Consider the following 23,306-nt stretch of genomic DNA (forward strand, 5'->3'; position numbering starts at 1 on the left):
GCTGGGGCCAGGACCAGGTTGGAGGCTTGTTTCCCCCGAGCGCCTCACACATGGGCCCAGAGCCCACAGAACAGGCCATTCTTTGGGTCTGCAGCACTGTGACTAGAATGAGCCTGAAGCCACAGAGCAGGAGCATCCCTGCTGTTACAGGGTTGAAGGCTGCAAGTGAAATCACTGACAGCTGCCCCCTCCCCGCCCCGCCACCACAGTGGAAAGTGAGGGGCCCTCTGGGGTTCTGGGAGGCGCTTTCTCCAGGGGAGTCCCATCCAGCAAAGTCAGAGTGGCATCCGAGGGCTGGCCATGGCACTTCCTTGGCCACCAAAGTAAGCACTGCTGCCCCTTGCTCAGACTGCAGGCACATTGTAACTAGAAACAGACCCTCTGCCTCCCGCTCTTCTCGATGGCGGTCAAGGTTTAGGGGCCATTCCTTCTTCCTGCTCCTCAGTTTGGGCCAAGCAAGCCCTTAATGCAAGACCTCCCATGCTGCAGAGGGCTTTGCAGTTTCCAAGAGTGCTTATGTATTTCTTGGTCACTTGGGGTAGGGGCGCTTGGGTGCCTGACTTGGGGCCCAACCCCTGATCACCCTGACTTTAAGCTCTGCCGAGACCTGTGGATGGATTTTACTTGGGGAGTCAGCCCAAGGCATGGGGGGGGGGTCCTCTGAGTGGTCCTGCTCAGGGGCCCAGGTCCCAGCTGCCGCTTCTGTCTTGCAGGCGGGCCTGGCCTCCCCCGAGAACTCGGAGCAGCTCATCATTGCCCTGGAGCCCGAGGCCGCCTCCATCTACTGCCGGAAGCTGCGGCTGCACCAGATGATTGAGCTGAGCAGCAAGGCGGCGGTCAATGGGTACAGCTCCAGTGACACAGTAGGAGCTGGGTTTGCACAGGGTACCTCCGGCTCTCTCTTCCCCCTCCCTGCTCTCCCCACTCCCGCCTTGCATGTGTCTCTGCCTCAGATTATCAAAGGCACTGGGTGCTGCAATGTCGGCCTCCCAGAGAGGAAGGTGTAAGCCCCTCTGGGCTCAGCCCCACTGCCCAGGCCCTCCCAGGAACCCTGTAAACTCAGCCATGGTTTCCCTGATTCATCAGCCATCCAAGTGCCTTAGGAGGGGGCGGGTGCTTCTCTCCAGGAACCTGAGGGCTGGGCCGCCCGAGAGCTGTTCTTGGCCTTGCCTTTTACTAGCTCTTCATCCTTCTTGTCTATTAACTGATTCTTAATCTAATCCCACTTGCCTGCTATTAATTCCTCCATTAAGACTGTTGATTTATTGTTGACTCACTCGCGGGGGCCGCGTGGTGTGTGATGAGCTCATTATGTGTCTTTGCCATGAAACGGGCAAGCGTTCCACCCTCCGATGGAAAGAGCTGGTTTTTTTCCTGACCCTCGGCTGCTCGCACTAGGGGAAGCAGCCCGGGGAGGCCCAGGCGGGTATTTTAGGAGCTTTTCCTTTTTAACACTCAACTGGATGCAAGTTGGTCACAGACTTGGTCCCAGGACTGTTTCCCTGGGATTTAAGACTCTGTGGGTCAATCTGAGGCCTTTGGGTTTGCAGACACCCGGGGTCAGGGTCATGGTCACAAGGGGAATAAGCCAGGGTGCAGCCCAGGAGCACTGTGGGGAAGCTGGTTTGCCTCCATCCCAGGATCCAGCTCCCAGCTCCATTCCCAGAGGAGGGCCTCCATCCAGGGCACCCGCCCCCTGTGCCCCTGCCCCGCATGCTGCCCCGGGAGGCAGGAAGGGGTAACTCCAGAGGCTGTGTCCTACAGCCTCCCTCTGTCCCGCAGCCAGGCCTGTCTGCTCGCCCCCAGGCACGGGGGCCACCCCCAGTACAGACACACATTCCACGGACATAAGGCCAGTCTCCCCCAGGCCTCTTGTCGTCCTCCCAGAGTGACTGCCCCAGAGGCCACTGTCCTGCAGTTTCAAGGACAAATGTGGAGTCTGTGAGGCTCAGCCACAAGATAGCGCCCACGTTCAATGTCCAAGGCTGCTGCTCAGCCTGCCGGGGCTGTGTTAACACCCCACATCTGACTCCCCTGGAATGAATGGGGTCAGGCACCCCCTTTTTTTAGATTTATTTTATTTATTTTGCATACAAGAGCTGGGGTACAGGCCAGAGGTGTGGGGGGTGAGAGGATTCACCAGAAACAGAATGGGGAGTAGAACAGGAGGATTGTCTGAAATACACTGCTGAGGGGAGCAGCGGGCAAGTCAGGAGAGGTCTGCTGCGCCATGTGGGTCAGCTCCCTGGCCGGTCAGGGATCAAACTCGTGCTGCAGTGGCTGGTAATAGCTTGATAGCGCTGTCCTCAACCCTTGCGCCACCAGGGAGGTCCTCGGGTACCCCTTTAAATCCCAGGTTTGCTTTTTTTAGCAATGCCTGTCTGCCTCCAGAGTACCCAGAGAGACAAGCTTGATGCCACTAAGTCAAGTGCACAAAGGTTCCGAATGCTCAGCCCACATGCTGTCTCCACCCCTGGTCACTGGCTCAGGGGAGCGACTGGGCTTTCTGTCCTCAGTGTTCCTGCTCAGCTGTTGAAATGGGAAACTCGCGTCAGAATTAGCGACCTGTGCTGCACTTCTCAATACTTCCTAAGGCAGCACTCAGGTTGAAGGGGATCTGCTTTGGGACACTGCCCCGCTGAGGAACCCTGTCTCTGGGTTCCTGGCCTTGAGCGTAGCCCGCACCCCGCACTGCTCCCGCTCTGTCCCTCTGTGCCTTGGGACTCCGCTGTGGCCTGTGTGCTCAGCCAGGCGGGGTCTGTCTCAGCCTTATTTGACAGTTACACCGTCTCTCCCAGCAGGAAGGGAGACCTGGTGGAACAAAATCAGGAGAACCCCAAAGGCCCAAGTGCCCGAGACCCCAGGTCCTTCTCTGTCCTCATCGCTGCCCCGTGGACCCCGCAGAGGGTTTGCCATTGTATTTCACTCCAGAGGATTGAATGAGTAAAGGGTTTATTTTTCACCAGCTGGGGCTTCATTTGCCTAAAAAAGTGGTAATTTTTTTTTTGAGAGCTCAGAACATGCTTCATTAGCCGTGCATGGCCGTTTTTTAACTAATGGCCCAACCCCCTGGAAGAGATGGTGCCGGCTGCAGACGCGCCACCTTATGGCTGAAGCGCCACCTTGTGGCTAAAGAGCGTATTGACGTCAACTGAGCCAGGAAATGGCTCCCGTCCCTTACCCAGGATCCTGATCAGGAAAACATACCGCACATTCCTCGCTTCAGAGTTCCTGGAGGTGAAATTGTTTAACAGAGCACACTGCAGGCAGCTGGGCAGACAGTGTCCTCCCTGCAGCAGAGAAGCCAGGAAATGGGCCGATTTTATTTTATTTTTATTTATTTTTTTATTTTTTAAAGATTTGTTTATGCATGCAAGAGCTGGGGTACAGGCCAGAGATGGGGGTGGGGGAAGGTGAGAGGATTCACCAGAGACAGAGTGGGGAACAGAACAGGCAGATTGACTGAAATCCACTGCTGAGGGGAGCAGCGGGTGAGACAGGAGAGGTCTGCTGCACCATGTGGGTTGCTCCCTGGCCGGCCAGGGATTGAACTTGTGCTGCAGACGCTGTGGATTGCTTCCTAGTGCAGTGCTTAACCCCTTGTGCCACCGGGGAGGCCCTGGGCTGATTTTATTAAGCCCCGCCCCCTAAACGTCACCGGCACAAGGGAATCTCTCCAGGTGAGCTTTTCAGGGAGGGCACAGGACAAAACCACTGGCAGATGCATAGAAGAGGCTGGTGGAAATCACTCCCTCTGGAAGAGCTGGCTCCATAATCCCCAGTGTTATGTTGATGGAATCACTCTGATCATGTGTCACTAACTGTTCTATCCCTAAACCTCCTCATGCTATTGCCTCCACTGACTGCAGGTGACTGCCGCTTTTTCATGCTTTCTTACCCGTCATTTTCTTTCTGTCGGCCACTAGCTAAGGAACACATACGGCGTAATCGGCAGAGTCGGACCTTTTTGGTGGAGAATGTCATAGGAGAAATCTGGTCCGAGCTGGAGGAAGGTAGCGTCCTTGAATGTCCTTTGCCCTTGCTAGACGTGTGTGTGTGCTGCTGACAAAAGTGGATTCTTGTTTTTCCCTCTTGCACTTTTGGAAAAATATGCCAAATCAGTTGGTTTTAAAGACCACTGCCCCTGGGAGCGGGGAGAGCTCTTTTTGGAGCTGTGAGCATGCATGTTCTGATATCATGAGGACCAGATAGACAGGCAGGAACTGGAACGCCCCCATTCTGGAGGAAGGCCTGTGTTCATCAGCAGACCATTTTATGGTGCAGTTAACTTGGCAGGGAGTTACCCATTTTTCCATGCTGGGTCTGCAGCAGCGTGTGACATGAGTGTTTTTGTCCTAATGATCACCCCTTTATCACCCCCTTATCATCCATGCTAACCACCACTGCTGGGCAGACCTCACTGCATCTCTTTAGTCTCCAGTAACTCACTGTGTGTTAATTAGCAAAATCACTGTACTAATGAGAGGTGTTGATGGCACTTGGCTGGGTTTACCAAGTCCCACCCACCAGCTCCTTTCAAGGCAGGATGGACAAGCCATCTATGTAAAGGATGACTGTTTTTGTCCCAGGTGACAAGTATGTGGTCGTGGACAGTGGCGGTGGCACCGTAGACCTGACAGTGCATCAGATACGGTTACCAGAGGGACACCTTAAAGAACTGTATAAAGCAACAGGTGAGCCCCTGCAGGACTGTCTCCTTCCAGATTTCCCAGCGTTTCATTCTCTCAAGGCCAGCAGCACGTGGGTCACACCACACACTGCTGCCTGTGTGAAACTGGAGAGCAAAATGCAATGCAATGTTGTTGAAAACATAAGCCACTGTAACTTGGGTTTGGGCATAAAATGATGAGCCTGGTTCAGATCCTGACCAAGGGATTCTGTCTTGGAAGTTCTGCAGGGATGCAACTGTTAGGTGATGTGACTGATGTGATGCCAGCTAGGATTTAGGGCTATGGGTAAGCGGCCCACAGAGGTCCCGGGTCACCTGGGCTTGGGTTGAAGTGGCCAAAGCAGCAGCTCTTTCCTTGGTGGAGGCAGCACTGAGGAGGAGATCGTAGGGGCTGGTGACACCTACTGGCTATCTAAACCCCGTCCTTGGATTTCATGGGCAGGAAAACCATATGATGTCTCTAGTGCATTGGGTACTGATTTATTTAAAATAGAATTGATTTTAAAGATGATTTCTATAGCAAAAGTTTCCCACGTGGAATTAGAACCTCAGGGTTTTAAAGTGCTAGTGCAAGTCAGCCTGCGAAGCGAGTCTAAGTCGGAGCTGTTTTGTGACTCAGGGGCACAGAGCAGGTGGTTTCCCAGACCTCAGGCTCAGCATGTGATGGTTTGTGTTAACACAGTGGGCTCCCATTTTGTCCTCCACTCAGGTGGCCCCTACGGATCCCTAGGAGTAGACTATGAATTTGAAAAGCTCCTGTGTAAAATATTTGGAGAGGATTTTATCGAACAATTCAAAATCAAGCGTCCGGCAGCCTGGGTCGACTTAATGATTGCCTTTGAGTCGCGTAAAAGGGCCGCTGCCCCCGACCGCACTAACCCGCTGAACATCACTCTCCCCTTCTCCTTCATCGACTACTACAAGAAGTTCCGCGGGCACAGCGTGGAACACGCCTTGAGGAAAAGCAAGTGAGTGGGGCTCGCCTTGGGATCAGGACCTTCCAGGGGAGGCGGGTGCTTGTGATGGGAGGAGGAACGGATGGAATGTGGTCTCTGGGTTCCAATCCTGCACACTTGCTGCGTGACTTTGGGTGAGTGACCCAACCTCTCTGTTCTTCAATTTTTTTCATCTGGAAAGTAGGCATGATAATTCCACTTACCTCAAAGGGTTGTTGTGAGGCTGGAATGAATTCCTATATGGTAGGTGCTTGGCAAAGCCTGGGGCTTGGCAGGTATTGACTAAGTGTTACCTGAAGAACATAAACTTGATGAAATCAGGGTGCGGGGGGGGGGGTTGTCCATTCTTTGTCCTACAGAGTTTCCTCTGTCAGGGTTTGGCTCACTGCAGGCCGTGGAGTGGGTTCCTCTGCCCCCTGGCAGTTTTACAAACTGGCAGATTGAGGCTCAGTCAGGCTCAAGTACGAGTTTGTGGCCAGTCTCCTTCCTGGGTGGCCGCCCTCCCCCCGCCCCCCCCCCTTTGTCACATCCGGGGACTCGAGAGCTTCGCTAGTGGATTCCTTGGGGGTGTCAGCGCCAGATGGTCATAGCCCAGGTCCTTCCTTCCAGGGGTGGCCAGTGGCAACCTCCTTAGCCCATCACTCCTTCCACTGTTGCTCAACCTTGTCCACCAGGAGAAACTTCTCTCCTCAAATGCTTCATGGCTCAGTGCATAGTTCATGCAGCAGACAGGAGACATGCTTGACTTTCCCTCCAGTTTTAAGGCTTTTTAAAGCTTGAGTTGCATTCCTAGCGTTCTCCGAAGTACTGATTTTTTTTTTTTTTGCTGGGGGGCACATTAAGAAGTCATAGATTTTAGCCTCCTCGGTGTAGTTTAAAACCGGGCAGTTTTATCTCTGCGGCTGCTCACATTGTCCCATCTGGGCCAGAAGGAGCCTTTTCGTGTTGGCTCCAGAGTCCGCTGCCGTGACATTCGTGGTCTCTGACAGTCTTTGCCTTCTGGGATGTGAAGATGTTCCTGGGCATCTTGTACGTTCCTACCCAAGGTCTGGACTTGGCTGTTTCTCTAAGAAGACCTGGTTTCTTCACTGGGAGACGAGCAGATTTGATTCAGGGTCTTCTTGCCTTTGTGGCAGGGCCTGACTCAGCTGATGCACTCTCCTCCACAGAGGACACCTGCTCTTCCTGGGGCAGCCAGCTCCCCGACTGGGGAGAAGGGTGCAGCCAGTCACGGGATCGCTCCACACCCACGTGTCCTTTGGCCTAGGCCATGGAAAGAATTCCCAGCTGGAAGACCTGGCAGCAACTTGCGTGTGAGGGCGGGAAGCAGCTGGTGTGCCCTTTGCTCGGGGTCAGAGATCCCATTCACTTGGCCCCTCTGAATGTGAGAACAGGCGGGGTAACTTGATAATAGAAGAGGCACACTCTCCAGTAAACAGCCCTGCCTTTGTTTAGTGCTGGGGAGTGTCCAGTGTTTCCCCAGACATGGTGTCATACCTGTGTTCACAGCAGCCCCTGTGAGGGGTCAGGAAGTGGTAGTGCCTTTGATTTCCAGGCGAGAAGCCTGGGGCTCAGAAACAACATAGGCCAACTTGCCCCAAGTCCCACAGCTCCTGGTGGGAGAGGCCAGGCTGGGGCCCCGCAGGGTCCGCTCCACCCCCACTTGGGCATGCTGCTCTGTGGCAGAGACAGTGAGTGCATCCGTAGGATTAGGCTGGTCCTGTCCTGGGGCAGGTGGCTGCAGGGCCGAGGGGGATGCACCTGAGCTCGCATGTGGAAGTACAGTGGACATATCACCTGAGCCTCTCATGGACTCAAATCCATCTACTACTGGATTCCAAATGTGGTTATCGGAGAAAGAGGGGGGTCCCTTGAGTTAGCCTGGTCTGCGTCAGCTTTGGGCCCCCACTATCCTGGGGAACACTGGCCACAGACCTGAGCAAAGAGAAATGGAAGAGGTTATGCCTGAGCTTCTGAGTGTCCAGGGGTTTGGGTCCTGGAACTTCAGGGTATTTATTTCCAGGGACTTCCCAACCCACCCTGCCTGAGATGAGCCGCTGTTCTGCCAAGGCCGTGCCCTGCAGGCCAGCCTGGGTACGGGTTATACATTCCTGCTTGTTTCTCTGTGCCACGCCCCTGCAGTGTGGACTTCGTGAAGTGGTCTTCGCAAGGGATGTTAAGAATGAGCCCAGACGCCATGAACGCGCTTTTCAAGCCGACCATCGACAGCATCATTGAGCATCTCCGTAAGTAGCAGGCAGACGCAGCCACTGGGTGAGGCCCAGGCAGAAAGGGGGCTGACTTCCCCAGCATCACCAACCAGTCCGTGTGAAGTCGGCAGGAAGGCCAGGCCGGGAGTCCTGGGTACAGAAGCCCCAAACCCCAGCTCTGCGCTCTGATCCCTTCCCGCAGGTACCACGGAGCAGCCTGTCTTCACCTGGGCTTTCGACTTGGCCTCAAAATCAGAGCGCTAAAGCAGTGTTAGCCTCCAGTGACGGGCCCGAGGGGATGTAGAGGCGCTGCTTTTGTGGGATAAGTTAGGAGTCGTGACCCTCGCTGGGAGTGAGCCAGGGAAAGATCTCCCACAAGCGGGCCCTGCCTCTAGGGCTGCCTCAGCAGCCTCCCCTGCACACACACACTCACTGGGACCATCATCAGTATCCAGGCCTCCCTCCACTTCCTGCTCCTCATCTTCACAATCACAACCCCTGGAGGGGGGAGGGGATGTTTATGAAAACCAAGGAGTAATATTTACGCCCGCCTTCCTGAACAAGCTCCTGTGTGGTGAGCATACACTTAGGCCTAATGGGTGACACGTGTTCATCACTATCTTGCTGGCAACATGAATATCCATCCAGCTTTGGTTTTTCATTCCTGAACCTTTTTTTTTTTTTTAAGATTTATTTATATGTACAAGAACTGGGGTGTAGGCCAGAGGTCGGGGGTGGAATAGGTGAGAGGATTCATCAGAGACAGAGTGGGGCACAGAACAGGCAGACTGACTGAAATACACTGCTGAGGGGAGCAGCGGTCAAGACAGGAGAGGTCTGCTGCGCCATGTGGGTAGCTCCCTGGCCGGCTGGGGATTGAACTCATGCTGTCGTGGCTGGCAGTGGCTTGATAGCGCTGTCTTTAACCCCTGAACCACCAGGAGGCCCCCATTCCTGAACGTATTGGGGTGCAAACCCCTTTCTTTAAAAGCCCAGCTCTACAAAAATTCCTTCCAGCAAGCTTAGATTAGCCTGCTCGCCCAAGTGGTGGTATCCAGTTCCCGCCTTCTCAGCTCACCCAGTCCCCCTCGTCTGCTGGCTCTTGGCCACAGGACATTGTCCCGTGCTCCTCTCTTGCAGGCGACCTGTTCCAGAAGCCCGAGGTGTCCACCGTCAAGTTCCTCTTCCTGGTGGGCGGCTTTGCCGAGGCGCCACTCCTGCAGCAGGCGGTGCAGACGGCCTTCGGGGACAAGTGCCGCATCATCATCCCCCAGGACGTGGGCCTCACCATCCTCAAGGGGGCCGTCCTCTTCGGCCTGGACCCCGCCGTTATCAAGGTGCGCCGGTCCCCACTGACCTACGGGGTGGGCGTGCTCAACCGCTACGTGGAGGGCAAGCACCCACCCGAGAAGCTGCTGGTGAAGGACGGCACGCGCTGGTGCACCGACGTGTTCGACAAGTTCATCTCTGCAGACCAGTCCGTGGCCCTGGGCGAGCTGGTCAAGCGCAGCTACACCCCAGCCAAGCCGTCCCAGCTGGTCATCGTCATCAACATCTACAGCGCCGAGCACGACGACGTGAGCTTCATCACCGACCCCGGGGTCAAGAAGTGCGGCACGCTCCGCCTGGATCTCACTGGCACCGGGGGTCCCAACGTGCCCGCCCGGAGGGAGATCCAGACCCTCATGCAGTTCGGGGACACCGAGATCAAGGCCACGGCCGTGGATATAGCCACCTCGAAGAGTGTCAAGGTTGGGATCGATTTCTTAAATTACTAACTGATCCTCCCCACTGCTGCCCCCTTGGACTCAGCTCACCTGCATCTGCTGACCTCAACCCTGACTGTTCTTCCCTGGCCTTGCCCCTGCCATCACCCCCTGAATTTCAGCAGGGAGGATGAGAACCACCAGGGACGGAAATAACACAGGATTTTTGAGGGCACGCTGGAGTCAGAAAAATTGTGGGGAATTAAGGATGAGGTCTGGGAATACGAAAGCAGCTAGAAAGGATTCTAGAAAGGGATTCTAGAAAAGCAGCTAATTTCATAGGGACTGAGCGGTGGAACCCAGGAGGGAATCAGTCCATTTCCCCAGCAGGGACGGAGCTGGCTTTGAACAGATCTGTTGGTAGAATTGAGAGGGCCCGACAGCTATCTTTCTCAATTCAAAATGAGATTTTTGAGCCAGGAGATTCTTCATCTCTTTGAGACTTTGCTTTTTCCATTTTTTGAATGGCAGTCAATCTAAGATGCCGCCCATCTGCAGTCATTTCTTTTCCCCATCATGTGATTCAAAGTGGTGATTCAGAAGGAACTTGGAGCATTTTTTAGCTGCCGGGAGAAGACTGCCTACACGGGGCACTATTTTAGGTTCTCATCATTTAAATTCCAAATCGGTTCAGGGAAGACTCACCGGGCCTCTGAGGGTTAGGATGTGGCGTGGGGAGGGCAGATGCCTCAGCTGTTCAGCAGGAAAAAACTCACTTCAATGGAAATAAAGAGCCTCTGACAGATTCCATATTATATGCCAAGATAGAATTCTCAGAATGTCAACTCCTGATTTCTGAATTCGTAAGTGATTTGGGTTCATCTCAGCAAGAGTCTATGAGAAAATGAGCTTGCAGTTTGCCTTGTTCACGTCACCAAGCTCAGGAGTGGAACAGCCCTGACCTTGAAAGTTGTACCTGTTTTACATAAGCTCCCTCCTGCCTCCTCACACGCATTTCCTTAGGAGTTTTCGCTATTTATTCCCACATTTTGAGAGGACTACATTGGTGACACGTGGGCAGAGAATCTTCCATTTTTAAAGTCTGTCCAAAAGGAATTTGTAGATGTTTCCTTGATGAATTAAACCAAGGCTTTTGAAAGCAAATATTCGAGGGCCCACCTGCCTGAGAGCTCGCTTGCTCTGGTCGGAACTGGTTCCTGGAAACTTTCCCCTTTACAAACTGAAGTCAAGTTTTGGAGAGGGGATTCATAAGCCTCGGGAACTGTGGTTTATTGAAATTTGAAAACCCCTCACCTGAGGTTTTGTGGGAGGGTGAGCATGAGCAGCGCCTGCACCCTGGGGAGCTCTCTTGGGGGAAGGGTTTCTCTGTACAGGGCAGCGCTGATCCATTTTTGCTCACTCGTTCCAGCTGGGCCTCCACCTGGCTTGAGAATGGTGCCTTTAGCCTCACAGGAAGGGCCTGGGGAGGAAAAACAAGGGAAAGAAAGGCACCCCAAGAAAAGGCTGCCTGAGGAACCAACTGGTGGGTCTGTGATAGGTCCTTCCTTCTGCACTGTGCAAAGTCCATCTTCCCCAGCATTGAGGAACCGAGTAAGGAAAGATCAAGAATCTCAGTCAGGCAGTCTGATCTGTTCAAAGCTGTTTCCCACCTGCTAGAATTCATTCCAATGGAAATCACTGGAGGCATGCATAATGAATGGAGGATAAGTAAGACTTGAGAAGCAAGTTGGAGTCACCGACTCATTCTCATAGCCAATATGCAGATTTTAACTAGCATTTCCGATTTCATTTTAACATGTCTTGTCTTTCATATCACCTGCTGCAGAATCCCCTGCTAGAATAAGAATTCCCTGCTAGAATATGAAACTTCAACCAGCCACAGAAGCAGAGAAAGCTAGTCACCTAACTGAGTAGCAGGGTTTTGTATCCAGGCCTGAAGGTGGGTTTGCAAGGGTTCTCTCGCTGCCTGCTCTGCTTCCAGCTAAATGTGATGGGTCTTTCTTTGGTGTTGCCAGCCATACACTACAAAATAAGACTTTTCCATTAGTTATAAGTAATATAATTTTATGTACATACATTAGAGGATTGTACAGATTATTTCTATAATGTGCTTCTCTTGTTTAAAAAAAAAAAACAAAAATGCTCTTTGAATTTTGTTGGTGATATTGCTGCCTTTAATTTTCCATGGTTTCATGTAATTGTGTTTACCAGTCATTGATTTTTACCGATACTAAGTTATGGGTTATGTTTGCAAGACCAAGCAATAGATGGAGGTGCCTGAGATTAAATACGCTGTGTGGACGGACCACCTAGATCATCAGCTTCATCAGAACTTTCTCCACCACACCTGTCCCCAAAGTTCACAGTTTATATTTAAAGGAGCATAATAATGTATGGACACTCCTGTCCAGTCTTAGGTGGCTGAACTTTCTGGTTCTAGAAGCAGAGTGACAGAAAAACCTACAAAAACTCTTTGCAACATTGCCTCCTCTCCTTGTGGGGCCAAGTGGGCTCTGAAGGCAAGTGTGGTCCACTGTGTCATGTTTTCAGGGTACCAGGGTCAAAGGAAGGCATCAAGGGGTGCACATCCAGCCTTTCCACTGGTTTAAGTGTGTGATGTTGCCAAGTCCCTGTTTCAGGCTAGCGTCAGGCCGTTCCCACTTTGCATTCAGGATGTCTCCTTGTCTATTTCTCTTGAATGAGCTGGTGGACTCTGCAGTGTTGGCAAAGATGATTGAGGGGGAGGTAATAATGTTACTGGACTTTCTTCTGGCCCCAGAGATGCAGCCCCAATAATCAAACTCCTTCAAAGGGAACCCCAAATCCATCCCTCTTCCCTCCTGTCCCCACTGAAATATTCTAGAATAAGAGCCCTGGATAAGTACACTTGGACACATTTCTAATCTTAGCAAGTTTCTCAAAGGCCTGTTATCTTGACCCATTACTCAAGTGTCCCTGGCATGTTATCTGTCGTCCATGTTTCCTGGAGGCAGATCTGTCAAAGGATTTCCTTTGCCCTTCTGTACACAGCAGGCATTAATAAATGCTGGATGACAGACACGTTACTGACAGACGAGATAAGAAAGAGGAGGAGCGAAACGGAGGTTTTTCTGCAGAGTGACGGCTAAGATGAGTCCAGATTACAGAGCCTGCCTTACCCTTAGAATGTTATTTAGATCAAGTTTAGCTTTTAGAGTCCAGGTCTGGTTAATTGCCAGGTAGCAAAGAATCGCATGCACCAATATCAACAGGAGTCAAAATGCATTATTAATTCAAGATCGAATTTCACATGGTAGAGATGAAGTTGCTGTGATTAAGCTGCATATTCATGCTGGGAAATGACTCACGTGAATGACTGGTATAATTGTCGGCCATAACGTCACATCTCTCATCTGCTTGGAATATGGAATATGTTCTCAACGATCAGCCGTTGAGGTGTTGTTCACTACAAGATAAATTCAAACTTCGCTGAACTTTGCAGCAATTCACAACTTGACAACAAGATCGTATTTGCAAACTCTATCTTCAAAAATGTCTAATAAAGCAAAACTTTGGATCTCATGTGACTTAGACTGATTTTTTTGGGGGGGGACACTCTACATTTGTAAATGGAATTGTCGACACATCATCACCAACTCTGCACCCCACCTCCAGTGGAGATTGACTTTCAGGCCTTTTGCTAGGTGTCGTGGTGTGATTAACGGCCATTTTGACCAGACTTGGCCCCTTTGTTTGCTGGGAACCAAGGCTTCATCCAACTGCCCAAAAGCCAATTTCCCACCAAACTAGAAGAAAGCTGCCTCGCCAGAAAAAAGGCAGGTATTCCGGGGTGGCCACTGTTGTTAAATACTAGAGTTGGGAGGAGTGCCTTGTCCTCTGGTCTCTAGCGGGCAGGCCAAAGTGATGACCTCTAGAGCCTTGGGTTTATTCCAAGACCATGTCCTGGGTGGCCTTCCAGAGCTGGTTCTAGAAAGTTCTAGATAGTCTGAGGTAGGGGTATCCTTCCTACCTGGGTAGTTGCATCAGCTTTTGCGGGAAGTTTAATTCCCAGGAGGGTGTGTGTGAGTGGGGGTGGGAGGGCCGGCGGGAGGTGTATGGGGAAGCAGTGCCTCCTGCAGTTCCTCTTTGCAGGAAGCAGCTGGACCAGCAGCAGCTGAAGGCACTCAGTCCCTCTGTCTGGGTCACACAGTGGGTGTCTCAGTGGCTTCAATCCAAGGAGGTCTCAGCTCCTATAAACTAAGGATGCTTAGAAAGCAGGGTGGCTCCAACACCAGCCCTGCCCCCTGAGTACCCCGCCCCTCTTCTGCCCAATTCTTAGTCCAGGCCATCTGTAGTCCTGCCTTTGCTGCCTGACAGAAGAAAAGGGGAGGTGAGAGAAGGTCAAGGGGAGTAAGTGTTTTGGGGTGGCTGCCATGGACACAAGGTCTCTCCTTCCACCCCCAGCCCCGCAATCCCTCACCACTCACTCAGGCACCAGCTAGGCACCAAGGAAGGACATCCAGGCCGGGCCCCAGTGCCTGCATCAGTAAAAGGAGGCTTTGACCTAGGTCCCTGCCCATACCCCTCTCCCCACTTCCAAACCCCTGAGGTGCTCCAGGCTGGGGGAGACAGAGTATCCAGGATTTAGAACAGTTTCGGAGACCAAATGTTTGTTTGCAAATCCCTGGATTTCACGCAGCCCCCAGAGTCACTGCAGGTCCCAACTTCCTCCCCATGCCCAGGGCGGTTCTGGCAGGACTCAGGGGTGAGGGGCGAGGAAGCACAGAGGGCTAAGCCGGGGGGCTGGGCCTGGGGGGATGCCCGACCCCGCCCTTTGCCCCTCCCCCCCCGCTGGGTGAGCTCACAAAGGCCAAGAAGCCCCCAGAGCGGGTCAGACAGGGGCAGCCCCCCACCTTCCAGGCTGGCAGCGAGCCCCAAGATCCCCAAACCCCGCGGGCCTTGGTGAGCGAAGTGGGAGGGGAGAGAGAGATGAGAGCGGCCGGGAGGGGCCCGTCGGGCTCTCTGAGCCCCACCCCCGCCCTCACCCCCCGCCCCAGCTCTCCCAGCTCCGGGGCGCTGTCCCCTCCCGGCAGGGCTCAGCCGGCCCCCCGCCCGCACCCGCTCCGCCCCTCCCTCCCTGCACGCTTTTGGGCAACGTAATCCTCAGAATTTAGGGGTCCCGGTCATGCCCTCTGGGACTTGGGAACCGTCAAGGAAATTTCTTCACCTCCCTGTGCCTTATTTTATCATCTGTAAGTGGGGATTGGACAGGAACTACCCTTAGGGCAGCTGTGAGGATTCGCATGAAAGCAGCCTTGCCCTCAGCCACGTCTGCCCAGCAAGTGCTCTGTAAATGCCGGAGCTGTTTTCACAATTCCCATCTTTGCTGATTGAACCCCAAGAGTCGCCTGCCCTACCCCAAGGGCACACATTCCGGCTCCTCACTGCTAAGCAGTGAGCTGCCTGGGCAGGGCAGCACCAGCAGAGCCAGATGGAGAAGCTGATCCCTCTGGAAGGACCATCCTGAAGACGAAAGGGGTCTGCTTGGGAGACAGAACAGCACCCACATGAATTGATGCTACCCTGCCACAGCCCACCCCCAACACTGGAATCCCAGCCCAAACTCAGGCTGATTCTCTGTTGTAATGCGCTGCCTTGTGCTTTGTAACATCCGGAATGGGGGTTGGGGTGCTTCTACTCACCATATGCCAGTAGCACCCTGCCCCCCACCTGTCCCCAAGTTGTGACAACCCCGAATGTCTCCAGACCTGGCCAGATATACCAAGGGTGGTGGGAGGGCAGCAAATCACCACTGTCCCTGAGCCCACCCGAGTATAAAGGCTCTTGAGGTGAGGGTGGATGTTAGGAAGTCCCCAAGGAAGGGGAGATGCTGGCGGGTGGGGTCTATTGCATGCCTGTTGTCCAAGTTCATGTCAAAGGTCAAGGCCCCTCGGCATCAGGGCTGGTTTTCCAGGGAAGCAGCTACCTCTGCTGGGTGGTGTCAGGTGGCAGTGCTGCCTCTCCATCCCACCGCCTTGGGCAGGTTATTCTCCTTGGGCACATCTCAAGCGCATGTGCTGAGTTCTCCAGGCAGGGCCATTTGATGAGATGATTTCATTCCCTCTTCCCTTAGTAACAGAGAGTGAAGTCATGAAGTCTTCCAAGACCTTCATGAGAAACCCGCCCATCGCACCTGGCTACAGTGGTAAGTGCAGCGTGTCCTGCAGAGGTGGCTGGTAGGAGAATCATGGTCCTGGACACCGCCCCTGCCTTTGCTCACTGTCCGAGTCTGTCCAGCCGACGTGGCCAGAGCCGGTGCTGTAGCTTTTAGGACAAACCGTGAGGGTGTTCCTCTGCTACCCCTGGTAGCTGGATTCCGATGAATGGAGACACGACTTAGGCCAGATCTCCAGGACATGGCATGCGGGACTCGCTTACTGTGTGTTGAATGAATGTAGACCTTGTGAGACACCACGCTGTGGGTACGGACACAGTGAGTAAGCGGAGACCCTGTCCTTCTGCCTTCGGGTTTTCTCAAGCCACACAAGAGCTGCTCCTTTCTTTGTTCCCTAAAGGGAAGGTGACCAAGTGCCCTGGTTTGCCTGAAACAGTCCCAGTTTCAGTGGTGAAAGTCCTGTGTCCCAGGAGATCCCTCAGTTCTTGGCAAACCAGGACACTTGGCCCGTACAGCCCCTCCACGTGCTCCTCCGGCTCCTCCTCAGGCTTCTGGGCTTCTGAGACCTTGCTAAGTCACGTTCCTGTGAGTGACAAGCCAGTGGGCCCCACAGGCCCGCTGCTCTCACAGACGGGAGTCCTCAGGAGCGTGAGCATGTGGAGAGGCCACAGCTAACCAGCCCCACCCTGGTCCTATGGTTTGGTGAAGGGAACAGTCTTCGGGTTCTCACAGCTAAGCTTCCAGCCTCTGCTGGGCTGTGGCCCAGTGATTATAAGTAGAAAGTTTTATATAAAATGGGTGTTGCATAAAACAGTTTCCTAGGGCTTCCATTGAAAACGTGCTGTTCTCTCACCATTCTAGAGGTTAGAAGTCTGAAGCCAAGAGGTGGCCAAGGCCAGGCTCTCTCTGAGGCTTTGGGGAGCATCTTTCCTGGCTTCCAGTCTCGGCCCCCACTTCACATGACGGCACGTGGCTTCTGCCTGTGTCTTTTCCTGTGGTCTCATATCTCCATTTCCCTTCTCTTGTACGCACCCTGGGTATTCCCCATAGGGCCCCCCGTTTATCCTCTTACGTCTAGATCCTTGATTACGTCTGCAAAGACCCTATTTTCAGATGGTCGTGTTCACAGTTACCAGGGTTCGGACTTGGATGGATGCATCCATTTGGGGGCCACATCTAGCCCACTCAGGGTCATGGTAGAGTCCTTCTAAGACTGGTGTGAGGCTGAAAGGCGCCTGCATACAGTCCTGCTGAAATCGTTTCGGCCCCTAGCAAACCTCGGCCAAAGTAGCGTGTTTGCCTCTGGGTGTGCCTAGAGACAGTCATATAGAGTCTTTGCAGATCAAATCGGCCCCAAGAGAGGAGAAACCACTGGGGCAGAACCCCCGAGTTCCTAGGTCTCCCCCACACCAGGAGGGCGTCTTCATTGCCCCAGCACTGGGGAGATCGGGTGGTGGGTGAATGACTCCAAAACCACCAAGATGAGTCTAGCAATTAGATTCTTCCAGAAACACTTCTTGCATATTGCGGGGACAGGGTGGGAGTTCTGCCTTCAACTCTGAAGCCAGGTTTTCTTGGCAGAGGGACAATGGCAACAATTTTGGGCTTTGACAACAAGAGCTGTTTATTGTTTATTTGGCAGCTTAACACAAAGTTCTAAACCAGTTTTTCCTCAATTTGTTCTTTTAAAAAATGGCTTGTTTTATTGTGACAACATGATAGTACTTAGGATTCAGCATCCAGTTTAAATACATAGTTGTGTTTTACCCACACTAATTGTAATGATTAAATGTTATTTTGTCGGAAATGGTGAAAATTGTGCTGGGGTGGGTCTCGCGGATAATGAATTTACCTTTTCGGGTAATAGGTCTCTGCTTTTAATAAGCCCGCAATTTCCTGATGGCCCGACAAGAAAGACCCCAAATTGCATTTGGGAAGTGTCAAGGAAAATGGGCTTTCTCTTTAAAAAGATGAATAATTTCAATTACTCCTTAGACTATCATTTTGGTCCATTAAATGCTCTCCCCGTTTGCCGTTCTGACTGACGTGGGGGCTTTGCTGTCAAAGAATATTACTGTCATCGCCTTTGTTGAAACGGGCCGTCCCTCCGCAGCTCCAAGGTCACTCTGGGGGCCTTGGGAGGACCTGCCATGGTGAAAACAACAGCATTGCTGTATGAATGACCTTTGGAAAAGTGAGTGTTGGGGAAGGAAGGCATCGGAGCTGGTGGCTGGGCTCCTGGGGACCTGGGGCGGGTTCTGCATCCCTCGCTGAGGCTGCGACTCTGGTTCCCACAGGCTTCATACCGTACCTCAGCTGCCAGGGGGCCACCGATGAGAACGACATGTCGCGCTGCCTGCAAGTCTTCCAGGAGAAAACGCAGCGGTATAAAGACCAGCAGGAGGAGTTCTGCTGCTCCGTGGCCACAGCCCCGAAGCTGAAGCCCCTCTGCTGCGAGGAGGCGGTTCTGCGGACCCTGCACCAGTACTACCGGCAGTACCACCCCTTGAGCCTGGGTACCAGCTTCTCCACCAGTCCCCCTTCACCCCTGGGGCCCACGGCTGGGCCTGGCAGCCTCCCTGAGCTGCCATGGAATCTCGCGCAACCCCAGATCCCCAGGCAGCCGTGCAAAGTGGAAGGACTTAGTTTCTTAAAAAAAAGAATCTTTTGGGGGGGGCAGAAAAGGGGTGATGGGCACTAAAAGCCCTGTGGGTGAGTCACAGCAAACTCCAGACACCCACTTTGGTCAGTGGGGACCGTTTTTAGTTGCTTCCTCTGTGCGGGCACGGTAATTTCATTCCCCACCCAGCAACCCCATGAGGTCAGAGATGGAGAAGGCAGGAGAAAGGAGGCTTCCAGAGGTGGGGAAGCCAGCTGTTCCCAGGGCCTGTTGCACAGGCAGCAGTTTTGCACTGAATGACAACCACAGTGACAATGAAACCCCAGGGCCTGTCTTTCTCTCCCAGCGGCTTTGCTCTCAAGGCTGCTCCTAGTTCCGTAATTATATTGTATGTTAATCACAACAATGATTTGACTTCCATCATTTTTAAGGTCTGAAGTCCCATAGGAAATGGGATGGATTGATTCCTTTATTAGTAGTAGTAGGGGACTTTTTAAGAACGTGCTAGCTCATGTTTGCTCTGCTTCAACACGTTACAAGCCATTACCAAGAACACCTGCCTAAGAGCTTGGGCTATAGCCTGGCTCTGCAGTTCTTTGCTGTGTGACTTCAGGCAGGTTGCGTTCCCTCTCTGGGCACCATTTTCTTCATCCAGGACGGGGAAGGCTTGGCTAGATGCTGCCGGGGGTGCCTTCCAGCTCTGAGGTTCTGGGATTTAGTGGCCTAATTTGATTCTCACAACAACTAGAAGAGGCGGTAGTCTTTTATCTCATAAACATGAACTCATTCCAGATCAGCCAGCTGTCAGAATCTTTCTCAACCTGCAGTCGGTTTCTCAGTGTCTGTTCTCCCAACTTGATGCTTCTGGATTCCATATGGGATTCATCGGTGTGATGTCTGAGGCTTTTATTTGTCTGTCTGTCCCACCACCATTCCTTGTATCTCCCCAGCCCTTTCTTCCTTACCCCCCTCCCCTTAACTTCAGAAATTTCACTTTATTTATTAATATCTGCTAGTGTTTCTAAGTGTTTACTTTGTCAGATCATCTGCGTGGTGAATGTCCAATATTTGCCTTTGTCATTCTGAGTTGCTTTGCTCGTTGCACCAGTTCCCTCAAATGTCTTCCATGTTGCTGTAAATGGCAGCTTTTCATTTTATGGGTGAATAGTCCTCCATAGTGTGGACAGACCAGCTCTTCTTGATCCAGTCTTCTGTCGATGGCCATGAAATTTTTTAATTAATCTGAGGAAGGAGGCTTTGTTTAAGAGTGAAGGCACAGGAATTAGACAGATGCAGGCTCGAATCCTGGTCTTACCAATTTCTTGCTACGTGACCTTGGCTGGGTCACTCAACCTCTGTGAGGTCTCAGTGTCCCCCTCCACAAAGTGGCAGTAGTCACAGCATCATCATTTTATGGTTTGTGAGAATGTGAAATGAGAGACTATGGGTGACTGGGCATCCCTGCCAAGGTACCCGGCACACAGGAGCAACCCTCCAGGGTAACCTAGTGACCTGGGTGCCCCTTAACTTGGGAGCACTGCCCACTTGTGACTTTTCAAAGCTTTTAGGAAGCCTTGTGTCTCATTTCAGAAAGCAAACACATCAAGAAGCCGCTGCAGGAGCCCCCGATTCCTGGCTGGGCTGGCTACCTGCCCAGAGCCAGGGTCACTGAGCTGGGCTGTGCCACACGCTACTCTGTCATGGCCAGAAACTGCTACAAGGACTTTCTGAATCTCATGGAGAAGGCCAAAAGAGCACCCCTAAAGCCCTACGAGGAGTGAGTCTGACTCGGGTGTGACTGCTGGTGGCAAGCAGCAGGGAAGAGCGGATATTGGGTCAAGGGAAGCAGGTGCCCTCGGGCCAGCACTAGGCCTGTTTTTGTGTCTGATTTGTTGTACAGAAGCGATCTGGTTTGTAATTGCAGCCACTCTCTGCATCCTTCCTGTGCCCCACATCCTCCGGAAGCCCTGCCAGTGGTCTTGGCTGATTTTCAGGCCCAGGCTGAGAGAGACATTCAACAGGGATACCTGTCCTGGCAGTAACCTTAGGCCCAGGGATGCTGCAGGGAGGGGAGCGGGGGATGGCAGGTGACTGCACTGGGTGGCTATGGGCCTCATTTTCCCTCCCTTAAAACAGGGTTCTCATCTACAGGATAAGTTGCAAGGATTGGAAACATGTTGTGCTCCCGCGAGACCTACATAGCTTCCGTGTCTCCTTAATTTTATTGGGAATTAAAGGAGTAACTCCCTGACTTTTCTTTTTCAGAATATATGGAGTTAGGGCCACACAGCCTCCTCCTGCTTCTTCTCCAAATGTCTTGCAGCACGAGGGGCTGTCACCCAAATATCTGGATTTCTCTGCCCCAGGTAAAGGAGGACTTTCCTACCTACTATTTTTCAAAAGGGCAGTGACATATTTGCAATGGTCTCTCTGCTTAACTGTGCCGCCAGCACGCAGCTAACTCTTGGACTGGTTTCTCTACTAGGTAGTGGCTGTTCTGCCATTGGAAGACCCTTGAGGGAGGAGCCCTGTCCTCTGGTCAACTGCAGCTCCACTCACAGGCCAACGTTGTCACGGAACGGGAAGTTTTATCTAGAGCCACTGTGCTCAGCAAATTATGCAGAAGGCCAGGAAAATGGTGTCTCCCTCCAGGAGAGGTGTGCTGTAAGCTCTCCATTCTTACATGAGAATCAGCCCCTCGTTCATGCCCCCACAGGGGCACTAGGGGAGCTTTGTAACGTCTGAATCCTTTTAACTGCTGCATGCACCCTGACCTGTTGGCAATAGTGTGTTATAAAAGATAAAGACCTTCCACTGTCGTGTGGGAATAAAGAGGATCCCTCTCAATGAAGCTTTTTGTGGTTTTTTTCCGAGTTTTGCTGTCTTTGAGAAGAGCCAGGGTGGGGCACCTCTCTTCTCACTTCCTAAGGTGACCCTGTGCACCTGGACCAGGCACCTATGGAAGCTCCATACCAGCCCTCTAGCCAGTTGATTCCTAACACACTGGCTACCCCACTCTTGTCTCTAACCGGCATGCTCCCTGACCTCACTCTGCAGCTCTGGGCACCAGAAAAAATATCAAATGCAATTGCTGGGACAAGCAAGATCATTGGCATTATAAAGCTCAAAGACTGCTGTAGCGGCGGGAAGGCCACAGAGCAGGATCTCTATGATCCTATGCAGATGGGTAAAGGAGGGAGAGTCCTGGAGCCCTCGGTGGCTTTTTCAGGCTTTTATTGGGATTTTACCAGGTACAAGGCAGGCGGGGCGGGGGGGCCTGGAGGCTGGAGGACTCCCCGGGGGCCCGGCCCTCCTGCCTGCCCTGCACCCAGTCACCTCATGCAATAGTGGAGAAAACACAAAAGGCCTAAAAAGGCCACTGAGGGCTCCAGGACTCTCCTTTAATCCATCTGCTTGGATCATAGAGATCCTGCACCCTGCTCATCCTGCCGCTGCAACTGCAGAGTCAAAGGATGCACCAAGCTAGTCCTGGAACTTTCCTTACAGCTGGGATTTTTACCTGGCCTCCCCGCACCTGGGTTGAAATCAGGAGACTTGAGAATTTTGAAAGAAAAAAAGTGATGTCTTTGTTTTCTTCTATTTATAAATGTAGTCAACAGACCATTTCCAGAACTGCCCCCTTAGTCAGACAGAAATCACAGATGTTTACATAGTGTATGGCACTGGTGGCAAAGAGATTAAAATGAGGTTCATGTTGCTGACTATTTTATAATTGTGGTAGTGTTAACACGGCAACCCCACAGGAAAATGGGATGGCCTGGGTGTGAGTCGTCACCTGCACACTTAAAAAAACTCAGAACAAAACCCAAGGGCAGGCACACATTGAAAAGCTGACAAGTGTAGGGTAAGATAAAAAGTATCAGGCTTTTCTGCCCTCCCGCCATTAGGATAGATGCGGGAACCCTGCGGTCCTGAATGCATGCCTGATGGCGGCACCTGAAGTGGGTGCACCTGGGCTGAGAGACTGAGTTTATAAGGGTGGCGTCACGGGGATGCCAGCAGAAGCCGAGAACAAACAGAAGCAGAGAAGCAGAAGCAGAACCACAAGAGAGAACGCAAGAGAAGGCCGGAGAGCCCAGATAGAGTGAAGACTTTCTGGGGACTGGGAGGCCTGCCTGCTGGGACCCCTGCCTGCTGTGTACCCGGTAAATCCCAACAAAAGCCTGAAAAGCCACTGAGGGCTCCATGACTCCTCCTTTACCCCGTCTGCATGGGATCATAGAAAACCTCCCCAGTGGCCCGTTCCTGCCCCTACAACAAGGGAAATGAAAAGGTGGGGCGCACAGACAGTGAGCGATATGGAGATTACTTGGTTAATACATCCTGCTGGAAACTGCCTGAGCTGGGACCCAGGGTATAAGCTGAAGGCAGACAAAACCAGACCCCCTCCAGCCCACATGTCCTCCCTTTTCTCCCAAGCTCAGCTCTTAACTCCACCCTTCGTTTGCAGAAATGCCCCTCAAAAAGTCAAGGGTCATGGCAGGTCCACGGCATGCTGGGAGCTGTAGTCCCAGTTGCCTGGGATCTCTCTGGCATGGGAGTGGAGTCCCCAAAACATTAGTGGGTGGAGTTCATTCAGGGCATCCTGTTTCCCCAACAACTGTACTTAGAGCTACTGTGCCTGCCCTCAAACCAACTCTCATTCAACATAAGTAAACACTGTTAAGGCTATTTCACATTTTTTAAAATAGCTTGATAATATCTCACTACATTCATTTCCTTTGTAATATCATCTGTTTTACTTAATGCATTATCCTGAGAAAAGGCTTGCAGGCTGTCCCTGACCTGGAAACAGGTAAGAATCTTATCCAGGAAAACAACTGTGGGTGTGTGTGTGTGTGTGTGTGTGTGTGTGTGTGTGTGTGTGTGTATATATGGCTTATATAAATATATATAGGGCATATATATATAGCGATTATCCTACTAAC

The 23,306-nt window shown here is 52.3% G+C and overlaps 2 protein-coding genes and 1 long non-coding RNA gene across 5 annotated transcripts in view; 2 read left to right on the forward strand and 1 right to left on the reverse strand.

Moving 5' to 3' along the window:
• HSPA12A (heat shock protein family A (Hsp70) member 12A) overlaps positions 1-13,138 on the forward strand; it is a 124,390-nt gene extending 111,252 nt beyond the window's left edge. For both annotated transcript variants that reach the window (XM_037496559.2, XM_037496562.2), the window contains 6 exons: positions 714-885; positions 3,927-4,013; positions 4,590-4,694; positions 5,400-5,658; positions 7,789-7,892; positions 8,997-13,138. In XM_037496559.2, the coding sequence (XP_037352456.1) occupies positions 714-885; positions 3,927-4,013; positions 4,590-4,694; positions 5,400-5,658; positions 7,789-7,892; positions 8,997-9,634 (1,365 nt within the window). In that variant the 3' untranslated portion in view covers positions 9,635-13,138. The remainder of the gene's footprint in view (positions 1-713; positions 886-3,926; positions 4,014-4,589; positions 4,695-5,399; positions 5,659-7,788; positions 7,893-8,996) is intronic.
• Positions 11,686-14,382, reverse strand: LOC119233890 (uncharacterized). Its single transcript, XR_005122497.2, has 4 exons — positions 14,050-14,382; positions 13,593-13,812; positions 12,931-13,028; positions 11,686-12,296 (listed from the first exon to the last, which is right to left on the reverse strand). It is a non-coding gene; the product is annotated as an uncharacterized LOC119233890 (long non-coding RNA).
• A 50-nt stretch (positions 14,383-14,432) lies between these two features.
• Positions 14,433-21,195, forward strand: CUNH10orf82 (chromosome unknown C10orf82 homolog). Of its 2 annotated transcripts, none has more exons than XM_037497286.2 (6): positions 14,433-14,524; positions 15,696-15,767; positions 18,035-18,253; positions 19,948-20,134; positions 20,623-20,723; positions 20,843-21,195. In XM_037497286.2, the coding sequence occupies exons 2-6, from the start codon at positions 15,713-15,715 to the stop codon at positions 21,100-21,102; spliced, it is 822 nt and encodes a 273-aa protein (XP_037353183.1). In that variant the 5' UTR covers positions 14,433-14,524; positions 15,696-15,712; the 3' UTR covers positions 21,103-21,195. The 2 variants fall into 2 exon arrangements, with proteins under 2 accessions (XP_037353183.1, XP_037353184.1); XM_037497287.2 differs by lacking the exon at positions 14,433-14,524 and adding an exon at positions 17,851-17,931 and having other exon boundaries at positions 15,728-15,767.
• Positions 21,196-23,306: the final 2,111 nt, after the last annotated feature.

The sequence above is a fragment of the Talpa occidentalis genome, unplaced genomic scaffold, assembly GCF_014898055.3.
Source record: "Talpa occidentalis isolate TD23 unplaced genomic scaffold, MPIMG_talOcc4v2.1 talOcc4.8, whole genome shotgun sequence".
Taxonomy (NCBI): Eukaryota; Metazoa; Chordata; class Mammalia; order Eulipotyphla; family Talpidae; genus Talpa; species Talpa occidentalis.